Source organism: Panthera tigris, chromosome B3 (genome assembly GCF_018350195.1).
Source record: "Panthera tigris isolate Pti1 chromosome B3, P.tigris_Pti1_mat1.1, whole genome shotgun sequence".
Classification (NCBI taxonomy): domain Eukaryota; kingdom Metazoa; phylum Chordata; class Mammalia; order Carnivora; family Felidae; genus Panthera; species Panthera tigris.
Genome location: NC_056665.1, coordinates 33,560,206 through 33,574,177, shown reverse-complemented (window position 1 = coordinate 33,574,177; position 13,972 = coordinate 33,560,206). Strand labels below are relative to the sequence as shown.

At 43.4% G+C, this 13,972-nt stretch overlaps 1 protein-coding gene across 5 annotated transcripts in view; it reads right to left on the bottom strand.

Moving 5' to 3' along the window:
* The window catches only part of CELF6 (CUGBP Elav-like family member 6), a 30,989-nt gene extending 25,677 nt beyond the window's left edge, over nt 1-5,312 (bottom strand). For 2 of the 5 annotated variants that reach the window (XM_042988454.1, XM_042988457.1), the window contains exons 1-2: nt 4,981-5,309; nt 1,112-1,194 (exon numbers count right to left, since the gene is read on the bottom strand). In XM_042988454.1, coding sequence (XP_042844388.1) covers nt 1,112-1,194; nt 4,981-5,242 — 345 coding nt within the window. In that variant the 5' untranslated portion in view covers nt 5,243-5,309. Of the gene's footprint in view, nt 1-1,111; nt 1,195-4,980 lie in introns of all 5 variants that reach the window. The other 3 variants (XM_042988453.1, XM_042988452.1, XM_042988460.1) reach the window with 3 other exon arrangements.
* Between the last annotated feature and the right edge of the window lie 8,660 nt (nt 5,313-13,972).

The window sequence follows — 13,972 nt, the reverse complement described above, 5'->3', positions numbered from 1 at the left end:
ATGTTATGATGCCTCCCTGTAGAAGCCCCCACACCCTATCTTCTCCAGCCAAATATCTCCAATTTCTTCAAATCATCATCCATGATATATTTTATTTCCCCATCCCATCCTTGTCTCTTTCTGATAGGCTAATGACCCTCTTAAATCTGAGGCTTAAAAATGGATATAGTCCCAGGCATGGCATTTGAATATGCTTTTTGTAGACATATCATTCCTTTGACAAGAGAAAATGAAGCTCTGTTGTATGGTTTGCTCTTGGTGAACCCACACTAGTTCCTAACAATCACCACTTTCTTCCTGCCACATGGTCCGTAGGTCCTACTTTGCCTTTGGTCCAGTGATTAGCCATTAGCTAAGGCCATATCAGGTATACATAATGGTCTAACTGCTCATATAATCAGGTCCTCTTAGCTTTGGGGTTTCCTGAAACCCCCAAATACTCTTCCTGGTAAGAAACCATTAGTTGACAAACTCAAGGCCACTCTTCTTTAAACAAGGGCACTGCTCTGAGAAGCCTCTGTCTCCTACCTTCTCTGAAGGGAGGGGCTTCATGTGTTTGAGTCCCAGACTCTGGCTCCCTCTCATTTGCTCCTGGCTTCTTGCCTAGGAAACATGTGTACCCACATCCAGCCAAGTGTTTGGGGAAGAGGAGGGAAAGTAATATTGGTGACTCAAGGCACCCCCCCAAAAAAAATTACAGGAAGAGGACAGAGGGAAGTGCTATTAAGGACTCTAGAACTGGAAAAAGTAGGATACCAGCCCAGCAGGGTCTCTACCTCATGTATCTGCATATATTCTCACACCAGTGACAAATGACACTTTAAGCCATGATTTTAGCCAGTGCGGACAAATTCTAGCATAACACACAAAACTGATGCCTCTCTGAAAAGATGGGGTGGAATACTTGGTCCAAATGTTAAGCCCATTTCTTTGAGCCAGAAGAGTAAATATAACAAGAATTGATAGCTGTTCAGGGCATACGTAAGCCCTGAAAAGTGACTCTGCTTCTAGTTCCTGGCCCCAACCCAGCCCCTACATGCTGCTTTGGCATGCACATAAGGCATGTCCCCAGCCTGAGGTGACCCCCACCCCCCAAACCTGGTGGACTTACCCCTGGCAGGGTCTTCTGCTCGTGCAGTGCACTCTGGGCCTTGAGAGCAGAGTCCCGGGCGCAGTAGGTGAGGAAGGCACAGCCTGGGGAGGAAGAGGCTGGCTCAGGGGATTTCCTGAAACCCCCAAATACTCTTCCTGGTAAGATCCCATTAGTTGACAAACTCAAGGCCACTCTTCTTTAAACAAGGGCACTGCTCTGAGAAGCCTCTGTCCTCCACCTTCTCTGAAGGGAGGGGCTTCATGTGTTTGAGTCCCAGACTCTGGCTCCCTCTCATTTGCTCCTGGCTTCTTGCCTAGGGAACATGTGTACCCACATCCAGCCACATGCTCATACAGTCCCACATCTCCCCTCCCCACTCCAGCTATAAGTCCGGTTGGGGTTAAACCTCCCTAAGCGGCTTTGCCTTCAGCTTTAACCCCAGCCTCCCCCTTCCTTTTCAGATTCATACTCACAGAGTCTCCCAGAATCAGCCTCAATTCCTTCCCAACTCAGTTTCAGATGAGAGGAGGCCAAAAGGAGGAAAATTGTTGACAGCCAAGCCCAGCACCCCACAACTTCTTAACACCTCCCTCCTCCAAGTTTGAAGCTGAGGAATAGGTTAATTTGAGGCTTGCAAGATGGGGCTGGCTTAAGGACTTTCTGTAGAGAAGAGCTTTCATGGACCTCCAATCCTATCCAAGGAGCTTGACCTGTCAGCTCTCCCAGTGCTTCAACATAGAGCCTGCTAAAGGGTTATTGTGCCCTAAATCTTACTTCTCTAAAGGATCCAGTAGTTATGGGACAGAGAATGAGTCTGGGTTGAGCCACAGGGTCAGTCCTACTCCTCTTTGTTCAGACTCAGAAAGTGTAGCCTGCTAGGAAGCACTGAGTCAGGGATCCTTCCTTTCCAACAGTCATTGAGCACTCACTCAGAAAATATTTGTTGAATACTTATTTACTTATTATGGTGGGCATTATAATGGGCTTGGGATGAAGTGGTAACAAGACAGACACATTCCCTGCTCTCATGGGGATTATGTAAAGGATCATGAGGGGCACATAATTTGAGTCCAAAGGGTTGAAGAATGTTTCAAAGAACACATTGAGTCCTCAATAACAAATAGGGCTTAACCAGGTGACAAGAAGGGTGGTGAAGGAAGATGAAGGAACAGCACGTATGAACAGCTTCATACAGCATGCATGAAGACTGAAGCAAGAATTTGGTGTGTTGGGGAAATGGATAGAAGAGTAGTAATGGTTGGAGATTGGTGAAAGGAGGCAGAGAGGACAGTGAGGCGTGCAGGGATCAGGTTATCTATAACCTTGTATGCCTCAGTCTGGATTTTGAACTTTTCCTTAGGAGCAGTGAAGAACCACTAAAGGGTTTTAAGCAGGACTCTGGCACGATAAGATCTGTGTCTTCAAAAAGAGCCTTCTGCATGTGGGAAGGAGAAAGACCAAAGGAAGAGAAAGTGGTTGTGAGAAGCCATTAGGAGCTTGGTGAAGTTTTCCACTTAGACCTCAGCCGACTGCAAAGGCAAAGGGGATCATTTTCTGTGATGTCTTCCAAGTGGCTGCCCCCTTCAGGTGGGTGGCTATCTGCTATTCATTGAGTTAAAGGGACCTTAGAGAAACCTGGGACAAACTCTTACTGTATTAACAGGGAAACTGAACCCAGACAGTGTGCCAGGGGCAGAATAGGGTTTAGAATCTCCTAACTCCTAGACTGAGGTTTTTTCAAAGCACTGTGGCTGCCTCCCTCAGTACCCAGCCATCAAAAGGAAAATGAGTCACTCTGGCTTTTGGGTGTCACTATTGCTGGGGAGAAAGTGGGGGAATATATTGACACAGAGACCTTTCCAATCATCTTGCAAGGCAACCCTGCCTTGGAGAGCTGCAGGTTGGTTTGGGGACAAATCACCAAACACCTGATTTCGCTTACATCTCTGCTTCATCTTCTGCCACTAAGCCATATCAGCTGACGTCAGAACTGGGCAGGGCTGGGGCCCAGTCTGAAAGGCTCAGGGGCCCAACTTCTGCCCAAAGGAGCCCCATTTGTACTACCTGGGATAGGGGGTGGGAAAAGGAGGGATGGAAAGACAGAGAAGCATGGCTAGAGGGAGAGACAAATGAAAATTTAAAAACAGGAAGAATTAGAGCTAAATGGAGAGAGAGAACGGATAAGAGAACATTTCAGAGACTCTGATGGTGTTTGAATGAGAAGAGTGAGAATTAAAGGTATCTTATACGCTTCCCAGATGGCCCAGAAAGATTAGCTTGTGCTTACATACTGAAATAAATGTCTAGAAAATAAGAAAGTAAGTTGCTATGGATGGATGGACAGCCAGGCAGCTGGACTGCATTAGAAGGAATCAGGATGATATAGTTTTATTCTTTCATGCCCCTTTTAAAGTAACCCCACCTCCAAGTGTGGAAGAGGCACTGCTACCTAGCTGGTCCCAGACCTTCTGTGGGCATTTTCATGAAGCCCCTGTATAAGTGTGCCTCCCAGACGAAAAGAGGTGGCAGCCTGATTCCAGCTCTCAGCCCTTAGGAAAGTACCTTTAGCTGTTACCCAGGACCGACCACTTTTGTTTTAGAAAAATCATGGAGAATAGTTGGTGACCCTTACCCTTCAAATCCTAAAACTGAAGCATGGTGAAGGTGGGGTAAGATAGAGACCCTTACCCCTCAAATCCTGAAACTGAAGCATGATGAAGGTGGAGGAGAGATAGAGGTGTTTCTCTTCAAATAATTTCTATCCCCTGCCCATGTATGACATGTGACTCTGGCTCTCTTACTCCAGCCCAGCCTGGACAGACTTTTCTGCATGTAAACAAGCCTCCTCCCTCTCTCTACAGGAAGAAAGGGGTGTGGCTGGACAGAACTGTGGTGCCTGTCTCTCTAACAAGGGCAGGGAGAAAATCCCTTCTGCCTCTTCAAACTGACCCACCCTGAGGTTCTGATCCACAGGCTCTACTCCAGGACCTGCCTGCGAAGGAGGGAAAGCAGGAGTCCATAAAGAGGATTGGGGAAGGGTATAGATGAGGCACAAGAGTGGGGAGATTAGAGGATGAAAGAAGTATGGGTTCAGCTGAGAGGAAACCTGAAATGAGGGGGCACACAGGTGGTAGATTTTCCCAGTTGAGGTCAGGGTTCTGGACTCAAGTCAGAAGAGGCAGAGAGTGTTGGGATTCTGGCAGGGGGAGGAGAGATGGGGTTATTGTCAAACATGAGGGTGGAATTTGAAGCTGAGAGCCTCCTTGAGGGGAATTGGATTTTGTGAGTTAGCCAGGCCTGGGTTCTGAAGAAGGGAGGAATTGGGGTTTGGGGGGTTTTAAGTTAGCAGTCTGCATCAAAAGAAGGCTCTGGGTGTTGGCTGGGCTTGGAGGCCAGAATGAGGGGTACAAGTCCAAGACGTGTGTGTGTGGATGGTTAGGCCTGAGTGGGGTGGCACCAGATTGGGGGAGAGGGTCAGAAATGATTGGTCCAGGGTTTGGGAAATTGAGACCCAAAGGTCAAATAAGTTTTCAAATTTCAGGATTTGGAATGTCTGATGAGAGGGATAGAGGGAGGTCCGACTGAAAGGTTGGGACTGTTGGGATGTGAGAGGTGAAGGGTAGGGAGTTAGAGGTTAGAGTGGAGAACACGCCAGAGGATCAGAGTGGTGATCAGAAGGAGGATATCGGAGAGAAAATTCTGGCCTGGGGGTTCTGTGATCTGGGGAGGAGACTGGGCTGAAGTGGGGCTGGTATTGGACTGATGTTGGACTGACTCTAGGTAGGGCTAAGGTTGGGGCTGCGGTTGAGGCTGGGGTTTGGGCTGGGCCCACTCTAATCGGATTGGGGCAGGGCTGGGCTGGGCTGGGCTGGGCTGACCCCGCGCACCTTTGTGGAGGCCGGTGAGCCGGTCCTTCAGCACCGTCAGCTCGTAGATGCGGCCGAATTCCTCGAACAGCGGCTTGAGATCCTGCTCGTCCAAGCCCCGCGGGATCTGCCCCACGAAGAGCTTGATGGCGTCGTGGTCCTTCATGGGCACGGCAGGACCGGGGTTTAGCCCGCTCATGCCGACGCCGCTGTCCGCGGTGCTGAAACCCAGGCGCGGGCCGGGGCCGGCGGGCGGCGCAGACCCTCCGGGCGCCGCGGCCATATCCCAGCCCGGTCCGCCCTCCCGCCGGTCCCACCAGTCCCGTCTGTCCCGCCGTCCCCTCCCTGGACCAGTGGCGAGGGCCAGGGGGGAGGGGGCGGGGTCCAGGCGGCGAGGGCGGGGGGCTGCACAGGGGGCGGGGCCCGGGTGGAGGGGCGTAGAGGGGGTGGGGCAGGCTGGAAAGGGGCGGGGCCGGGGGCGGGGCAGGACCGGGCCGCGGCGGCGGGACGCTGGGGTCTGGGTTGAGGTCCCCGCGCGGCGCTATCCGGGCTCCCGCCCGAGCTCTCCCGGAGCCGAGCCCCGAGCCCCAGCCCCCGTGCTTGGTGACGTCAGGCAGCTGGCCGCGGAGTCTACGCAAATGATTTGCATAATGAGGAAGCAGCGACCAATCAGAGCTGCAGTTGACCGGGCTTGGCCGGGGGCGGGAGGGGCGCCTGGGCTCACGCGCTCCTGTTCGCCATGGCAACCGGACCCTCGGACGCCGTGTGTGTGTCTAGTGTGTGCGGGCGTGGCTGTGGATGGCGCGTGTGCGCCTTGGACCGCGTGAGGGGAAGTAGCTTCGTCATGCGTGGTGATGTCTGCGGGAGTCGGAGCTACCCCCTCCTCACACACAGACACAGGCACACACTCAGCCACACACACCTCCAATCACTGGAGCGTTTCCTGCGGGGGTGGATGGGGATTCCTCTTCTTCATTCCCACTACCAAAGCCAGTTTCTCCGGGGCGATCCCACCCCGCCCCATCACACATCTCTCCTCGGTGTCTTCATCCACTTCCTTACCCACGAGCCTCAAACATGTTCGTCTACCCTGCATCCCTCTCCGACCCCCTCCCCCCATAAAAGCAAAAATAAATTTTTAAAGAGAGAGAAAGAATAAAACAAAACAAAACTCCTAAACACTCCCTGAATACAGATTCCTCTTCAGGAAAGTGATGGAACTTATATTAGCCATATTTGCTCAGTTGCCTTGTTCATCTCAATTCTGAAGTGTTGTCCTTTTCCGGAAAAGGGAGCTGTGGGTCTGAGAGTTAAGGAGGTTAGGACAGGCCAGCCCCTAACATCTGCTGGGCCCAGGGTAAGAGAAGAAAGGGAAATAGACATACCATGTATCTAAATATTTAAAAGATACAAATCAAGTTACAATTTGTTAAATATGTTCCCCCTCTATTTTTCAGGAATACACATCTATAATAAAAATGAAAAGTATGTTGTAAAGCTATTTTTTATATGGCTGAAAGTTGGCAAAATATCAGAGCTGATGGAATCTTATTACTCTTGTTTATTTCTGAGTAGTCTCTTGATTGGCTAGTGATGTTTGAACAGAAGAATCCACTAGGGATAAATAACTTATAAATTCTATAATTATTGCACAAAACGTTTTCTTGATTTCTTTCAATAAAACTGCTAACCTCTGCCCATTGACTATTCCAAGAAACTTCAAGAGTAGCAGTAGCAATTGGAATCAACAAAATATTTTTACAGAAACACATTCAGAAATAAATTGTGATTTTAATTTTTTTAGCTTTTAATAAAAGTTACTTTTAATTACCTAATTATGAAATGTGTTACCAGAAGATTTTGCTTTCATTCAGTTTGATATATATTTTTAACTTTCTTCAAACTTCCTCTTTGACCCATGGATTATTTATAAGTTTATTGTTTAGTTTCCAAGTGCTTAGAGACTTTCCTGTTACTGCTTTCTAGTTTGAGTCCACTTTGGTCAGAAATAATCTGTATGATTTCAATTATTTTACATTTGTTGAGGTTTTGTGACCCTCAGAATATGCTCAATCTTGGTAAATGATTTGGTGGTGCTTGAAAAGAATGTATAAATGCTCATTAGAGCCTGTTGCTTGACAATGTTGTTGGGTTCTTCTATATACTTGCTGACTTTATGTGTAGTTATTTTATCAACTGTTAACAAAGGGGTGTTGATGTCTCCATCTGTAATTGTGAATTTTATTATTTCTTCTTTCAGTTCTATTAGTTTTTGCTTCACATATCTTGCTGTTCTGTTGATTGGTTCATACAAATTTAGAATTGTTATGTGTTCTTGGTGGATTGACTCTTTGATCATTATGTAATGTCATTCTCTGTTCTTGATAAATTTCTTGCTCTGAGATCTACTTTATCTGATATTAATATAGTGACTCCTGGGGTGCCTGGGTGGCTCAGTCGGTTAAGCATCCAACTTCGGTCCAGGTCATGATCTCACAGTTTGTGAGTTCTAGCCCTGCATTGGGCTCTGTGTTGACAGCTCAGAGCCTGGAGCCTGCTTCAGATTCTGTGTCTCCCTCTTTCTCTGCCCTTCCCCTGCTCACACTCTGTCTCTGTATCTCTCAAAAATAAATAAATGTTAAATTTTTTTTTTTAAATATAGTGACTCCTGATTTATTCTGGTTAGTGTTTGCATAGTATATCTTTTTCTATCCTTTTATTTTCAACCTACCTGTACTGTTATATTTGAAGATAATTTCTTATAGACAACACATAATTGGGTCATTTTAAATTTGAAGCTGTCAATCTTCACAGGAATTTTAATTCTTGTATTTAGACCATTTACATTTAATGTAATTATCCATATGTCAGGGCTCAAATCTGCCACTTAGTTTTTTGTTGTTGTTTTGTTTTCTTTTTTCTTTTTCCTTCGTTAGGATTGTCTGTTCCTTATTCTAGGTATATCATACATAAATGTCACAGTTTACTGGGGTTGACATTTTACCTGTTCAAGTGATGTACAGAAAACTTACCTACTCTTAAGTTCCTATATATTCCCTCATTTGTAATATAATTGTCTTAAATATATTCTCTCTGTGCTTTGAGAACCACATCAGAGATGCTATTCAAAACCAATTTGGAAAACTGGAGATGCAGTAAAACTTCTTGTATATACCCACACATTTATTCCTTCCACTGCTCCTTTCTCCTTCCAGATAATCGAAGATTCCTTCATTTATTGTTTCATTTATACTTTAAAAACTTCTTTAGGTTGTCTACTGCTGACAAATTCTCTAAGTTTTCATTCATCTGAAAATGTCTTGGTTTATTCTTTCCTGAAGGAAATTATTGCATATAAAGTTCTGGTTTGACAGTTCTTTCTTTCAGCACTTAAAAAAATGTTGTGTCACTTTTTAAAAATGGCATCCATAGTTTCTGATGAGAATCTTTTGTCATTCAAATGGTTCCCTGCCCCCCACCACCATAGGTAGGATGTCCTCTCTTTTTCTCTGTTTTCTCTACCTTTAGTTTTCAAAAGTTTGACTGTGATTTGGCTTTATCCTGTCTTGCCTTTGCTCTGCTTCTTTAATCTATCGAGTTTGGCCTTTTGCTAAATTTTTATCGTTTTCAGCCATTATTTTTTCAAGTACTTTTACAGCCCCTTCCTCTTTCCCCTTTCTCCAGAATTATGACGACAGGAATGTTAGATATTTTGTTATAATCCCATAGGTCCTTGAGGTTCTGTTAAATTTTTAAGTCTATTTTCTCTCTGTTGTTCAGATTGGGTAAGCTCTATTCTGTCTTCAAGTTCACTGATTCTTTCCTCTGTCATCTACATTCTGATGTTTGAGCCAATCTGGTGAGTTTTTATTTTGGTTTTGGTATTTTTTCAGTTCTAAATTTTCCATGTGGTTCTTATTAATATCTTCTATTTCTTTGCTGAGACTTTTTTTTATTTGTTTCAAGTGTGTTTGTAATTGCTTGTTGAAGCATTTTATGATGGCTGCTTTAAAATCTTAGGCAGTTAATTCCAATATCTGTTTCGTCTCAGTGTTGGTACCTATTAAGAAATTCCAGTATTTTCTTTTGAAACTTTGAATATTTAAAATTTCTGTTTTAGCATGTCTCCTTTGGCCCTACACTAGTTGAGAAACAGGGACACAGCCTTGTTACTGACAGGTGTGGTTTGAAGTTCAGGTTTCCTATTAGGTCTCTGCTAAAACCACCCTGAATGGGAGGGAAAGAGGTCTTATAACTACTGGATGGAGGTAGAAACTTCCAACTAGGCCTCTTTGACTCCATTCCAGCAAAGAGGGAGATGAGTCCCATGTGATCTTCAGTGAAGCCACAGAAAAGGAGCTTGCTGATGTTGGTTAGGGATGAAAGTCCTACCTCCCCATTTGACCTTCTCTGACACCATCTTGGTGGTGGGAGGAAAAGCGGTACCTTCTTACAGCCATAGGCTGTAAGAGTACCTGAATCAGAGTTGCTGGGGTAGTACATAGGCATAGTGTTTCAAAGCTGCCCTGTTGCTTTTAATGTGCTTGCAAACAAGTTTAAAAACTACTGCTTTAGAATTTCCTTTACTGAGGAATCTGTTGGTGGTAAACTTTGCTATGCTTATCTGGAAATTCAGTATTTTGGCCCACTTCTTGAATCATAGCTTAGTGAGTGTACAGTTATTTTCTCTCAACATTTCGAAGATATTATTTCATCATCCTTTGGTTTCCATTTTTGCTTATGAGAAGTCAACTAATGGTCAACTAACTTGTCATTTCTCTGCAGGTAATTGGGTTTTCCTTACTGGTGTTCTTAAGATCTTATTTTATTTTATTTTTTAAATTTTTATTTATTTTGAGAGAGAGTGTGAGCATGCACAGGAGAGGGGCAGAGAGAGAGGGAGAGAATCCCAAGTAGGCCCCACAATGGCAACGCAGAACCAGATGCGGGCTCAATCTCATGAAGCTATCTAAGAGGAAGTTTCCCAGGAAACCAAACCTGCAATATCCCATTCTTTGTAGTCACTCCTTCAGAAAAGCTGATTAAGATATGTCATATTGTCTTAGTCTGTCTCCCTAACTCTTTCTCTTTCACAACATCCATCACCTTGAGCTCCTTTGATGCATTTTGGGCAATTTCCTAAGAGCTTTTACTTTAGATTAGCTCACTAATTTTCTTTTCAGCTATTTTTTTTATGAATTATTATTTTAAGATATTTATTTACAGGGGCACCTGGGTGGCTCAGTCAGTTGAGCATCTGACTTTGGCTCAGGTCATGATCTTGCTGTTCAAGCCCCACATCACCTCACTGCTGTCAGCGTGTTGGTGCACAGCCTGCTTTGGATCCTTTGTCCTCCTCTCTCTGCCCCTTCCCCACTTGTGCCCTCCCCAAAATAAATAAATATTAAAAAAATATATATTTCTTCTCATTGCTTCTCGACCTTTTGGCCAAGATCAAGTGTAAAAAAATATATTTCTTTACAAAATTTTCTAGCATATTGACTTGGGAAATTTTAGTTAAATGTGTTTTAGATAAAAAGAGCATAAAACTTTTTTAAAAAGGCTTAGTGTCTTGGTTTGGTGTATCTCCTCCACTCAAATATCTGGTATCACACAAATATCCTCATGCTTCTTCATGAATCGACTTTGGTAATTAATACATTCCTTTAAAAACTTGCAGTGTTGGGGTTCCTGGGTGGCTTAGTCGGTTAAGCGCCCGACTTCGGCTCAGGTCATGATCTCGCGGTCCGGGAGTTTGAGCCCCGCGTCGGGCTCTGTGCTGACAGCTCAGAGCCTGGAGCCTGTTTCAGATTCTGTGTCTCCCTGTCTCTTTGACCCTACCCCGTTCATGCTGTCTCTCTCTGTCTCAAGAAAATACATAAACGTTAAAAAAAAATTTAAAAACTTGTAGTGTTAAGTGTATTTGCACAATGTTTAACCTAATTTTTTCTTAAATTTTCATCTCTTCTATTCTTGTAGCTATATCTCGTTTTTCATTCTTTTTTTAAATGTTTATTTTATTTATGTTGAAAGAGAGAGAGAGAGAGCGCGTGAGCAGGGGAGGGGCAGAGAGAAAGGGAGAGAGAGAATCCCAAGCAGGCTCCATGCTGTAGTGAGGAGCCCAATGTGGGGCTCGATCTCACCAACAGTGAGACCATGACCTGAGCAGAAATCAAGAGTTGGATGCTTAACCGACTGGGACACCCAGGCGCTCCTCTTGTTTTTAATAAAGTCTTTCTTACTCTTTTTTTTCTTGAATAATGCTTGCATTTTCCAAACAATTATATTTTTGTATTATTGATTAACTCTTTGTATTTTTTCATTTTATTAATTTCTACATTTATCTTTATTGAAGTCTTTACCACTTACTGCTTGGCACAAGATAGGGATTGGTTCTCTAACGCAATTAGTTGCAACTACTCTGATTTTACTGGTATATCTGGTATTATCCTGACACCTCAGAGATATTGCAGATTCAGTTCCAGACCACTGCAATGAAGTGAATATCACAATAAAGGGAGCCAAATAATTTTTTTGTTTTCCAGTGCATATAAAAGTTATATTTACACTATAATGTACTCTCCTGTGTGCAATAGCATTATGTCTTAAAATGCATACTTTAAAAATACTTCATTGCTAAAAAAAATGATAACCACTATCTGAGCTTTCAGAAGTCATAATCACAGATTTAAATATTGTGTTATCAAAATGTGACACAGACATGAAGCAAGCAAATGTTGTTGGGAAAATTATGCCAATAGACTTCCTTAATGCAGGGTTGCCACAAACCTACAATTTGCAAAAAAAAAATGCAGTTATCTGTGAAGCACATGAAGTGAAACACAGTAAAGTGAGGTGTGCCTGTGCATCTACTCCTTAAGACACCCTGAAGCAGTCTCACTTATTGCAGTCATCTCTTTTGAGTTGGGACTTCATCTTTAATCCTAACCCGTTTCACTTCTGTCTTAGAAAAATTACTTATAATTTTTATTACAATACTTGTATCTGCTATGATTATGGAATATATGTAATAACATTTATATGATTTTGGACAGTAGAGGGAAGTTGAAACTTGTGTTGTTTGCCTACCTGATAAAACATTGATTCTCTGTTTCTGGCATGTTAAGTTCTACAGATATGTATTAATTCAGTTATAATTTACATGTCTTCTATATCCTACACCCTTTAAGTGGAGTATCATTGTGGGAGAGGTGGGTCACATTCTCCCAATAACTCCCCTAACAGCTTTATGTCTTTCCATTTTGCCATATATGCACACATATGTTTTCTTAACAGTTCTTGTGTTACAGGGTTTGAGGCTAAGTTATGCTGAGTTTTAAGATTTATAGACGTTATATCTGCATTGAGAGTTTACCCTTACAACATAAAATTATCCTCACAATCCGGTATTAAGCTTTTTGCATTTAATTCTAATTTGTTTTACCATCCGTACTCTCTTTTACTTTGTACTTGGTAGACATATCTTTGCCCAGCATTTTGTTACTGTTACACCTAGAAAGGAATGAAACACTAAGACTGACTAGAAACTAGTAAGAGCTCAGTGTTCATAAGTCAATGTGACTGTCCTCCTGTGGGCATTGAACAGTAACAGTGACAGTCAATCCCTAAGACAGGAAAGGGATGTGACATGGAACAAGAACCCAAGCTGAGCCAGTAGGTTTGTGCCTCACTTCTCCATCTGTTTCTGTTATTGTAGTAATAACCATGTGTCAAAATATATAGTAATCAGCAATATAACCATTGAGTAAGGTCTTATGATGAAGAGGATAGCTTGTCTCCAAGGAGGGAGCCTGAGAATCAGGTGGGGGACTCTGTAACCCAATTGGTGATGTCTTCAATCAAACTCCAGAGAACCCTGTAGGCTTTCTGTAGGACCTAGTCCATATAAGAATCAGGGGTGCTGACCTACAGTGAGTTTGAAAGATTTCAAGGTTGATCAATGTAAAAGATATGACCACAGGGTGGCAGTAGCACATGATGAGTTTTATTTGCACCGTGCTTTGACAGGTTTGCAAGAGGGGTCATGGGAGGAGAATTTCCTCAAGAGCTGGAGACCTTCCAAAGGCAAGTGCACCAGAACCACAGAACTCTTGGGAGGAGGGAGGCCAAAGAGGGGGTTTACATGTCTAGGTGATGTTGTACAACAGTGGCTTGGGGTCTTTATAGCCCTGGGGTTTCTCTTATTTATGGCTTATTTGTGTCAGCTTCAGTGTCACAGGCCTTGTGAAAATTAATGAAATGAAACCTCATTTAGAATGGAGTCAGGAGACCAGCAGAGGGAGCTCACATGCTATTAGTCAATAGCACATCCAACAGGAATAGACACACCTTGCAAGTCAATATTACTTTAGCTACTACTTTACTATCCCAGAAGGAGGAAAAAAGGTTTTTCTCCTCTTGGGGGAACAGTCCATCCAATAAAAGACTGTCATAAACTCAGCCAATGAAATACCACTTTACTTCAAACTCCTAGTTTACTCCACAGGACTTTTTGTTCATAACAGCCCTCCCAACTGCCCCTTCTATAAAGCAGCATTCCTCTCCTTTATTTTCCAAACTTGCTTATGGTTTTAATGTAGTTTGCTTGTCCCAAATTGCAATTCTCTGTTATTCCCATATAAACTCAATTTTGCTGGTAAAATACTAGGCAGTTTTCTTTTGAAAGTTAACATTACACAAAGCAGATAGGTTGTAAATGGTTAAAAATCTGCTTAATTGAGCAATCTTTAAAACAATTCAGTGTGTAAAAACGTTGCCAGTGTGCTTTGGGGCTAATAGGTCCTAGTCTGTCTGAAGAGGTAAGTAACATAGGGCTAGTATATAGACTCCATCTTTGTTTAGTTAAGGGCCCCAACACTGGCACTGCAGATTTGTGTCACCATTTCTTCAGTGTTGGCCAATCGGGTTTGTTCTTCAGGTACACGCGTGTCTCTTCAACCTGTAGTTTGAAGGCTTTTAATTTCAGAAAAATATTATTAAAATATAGTTTTAG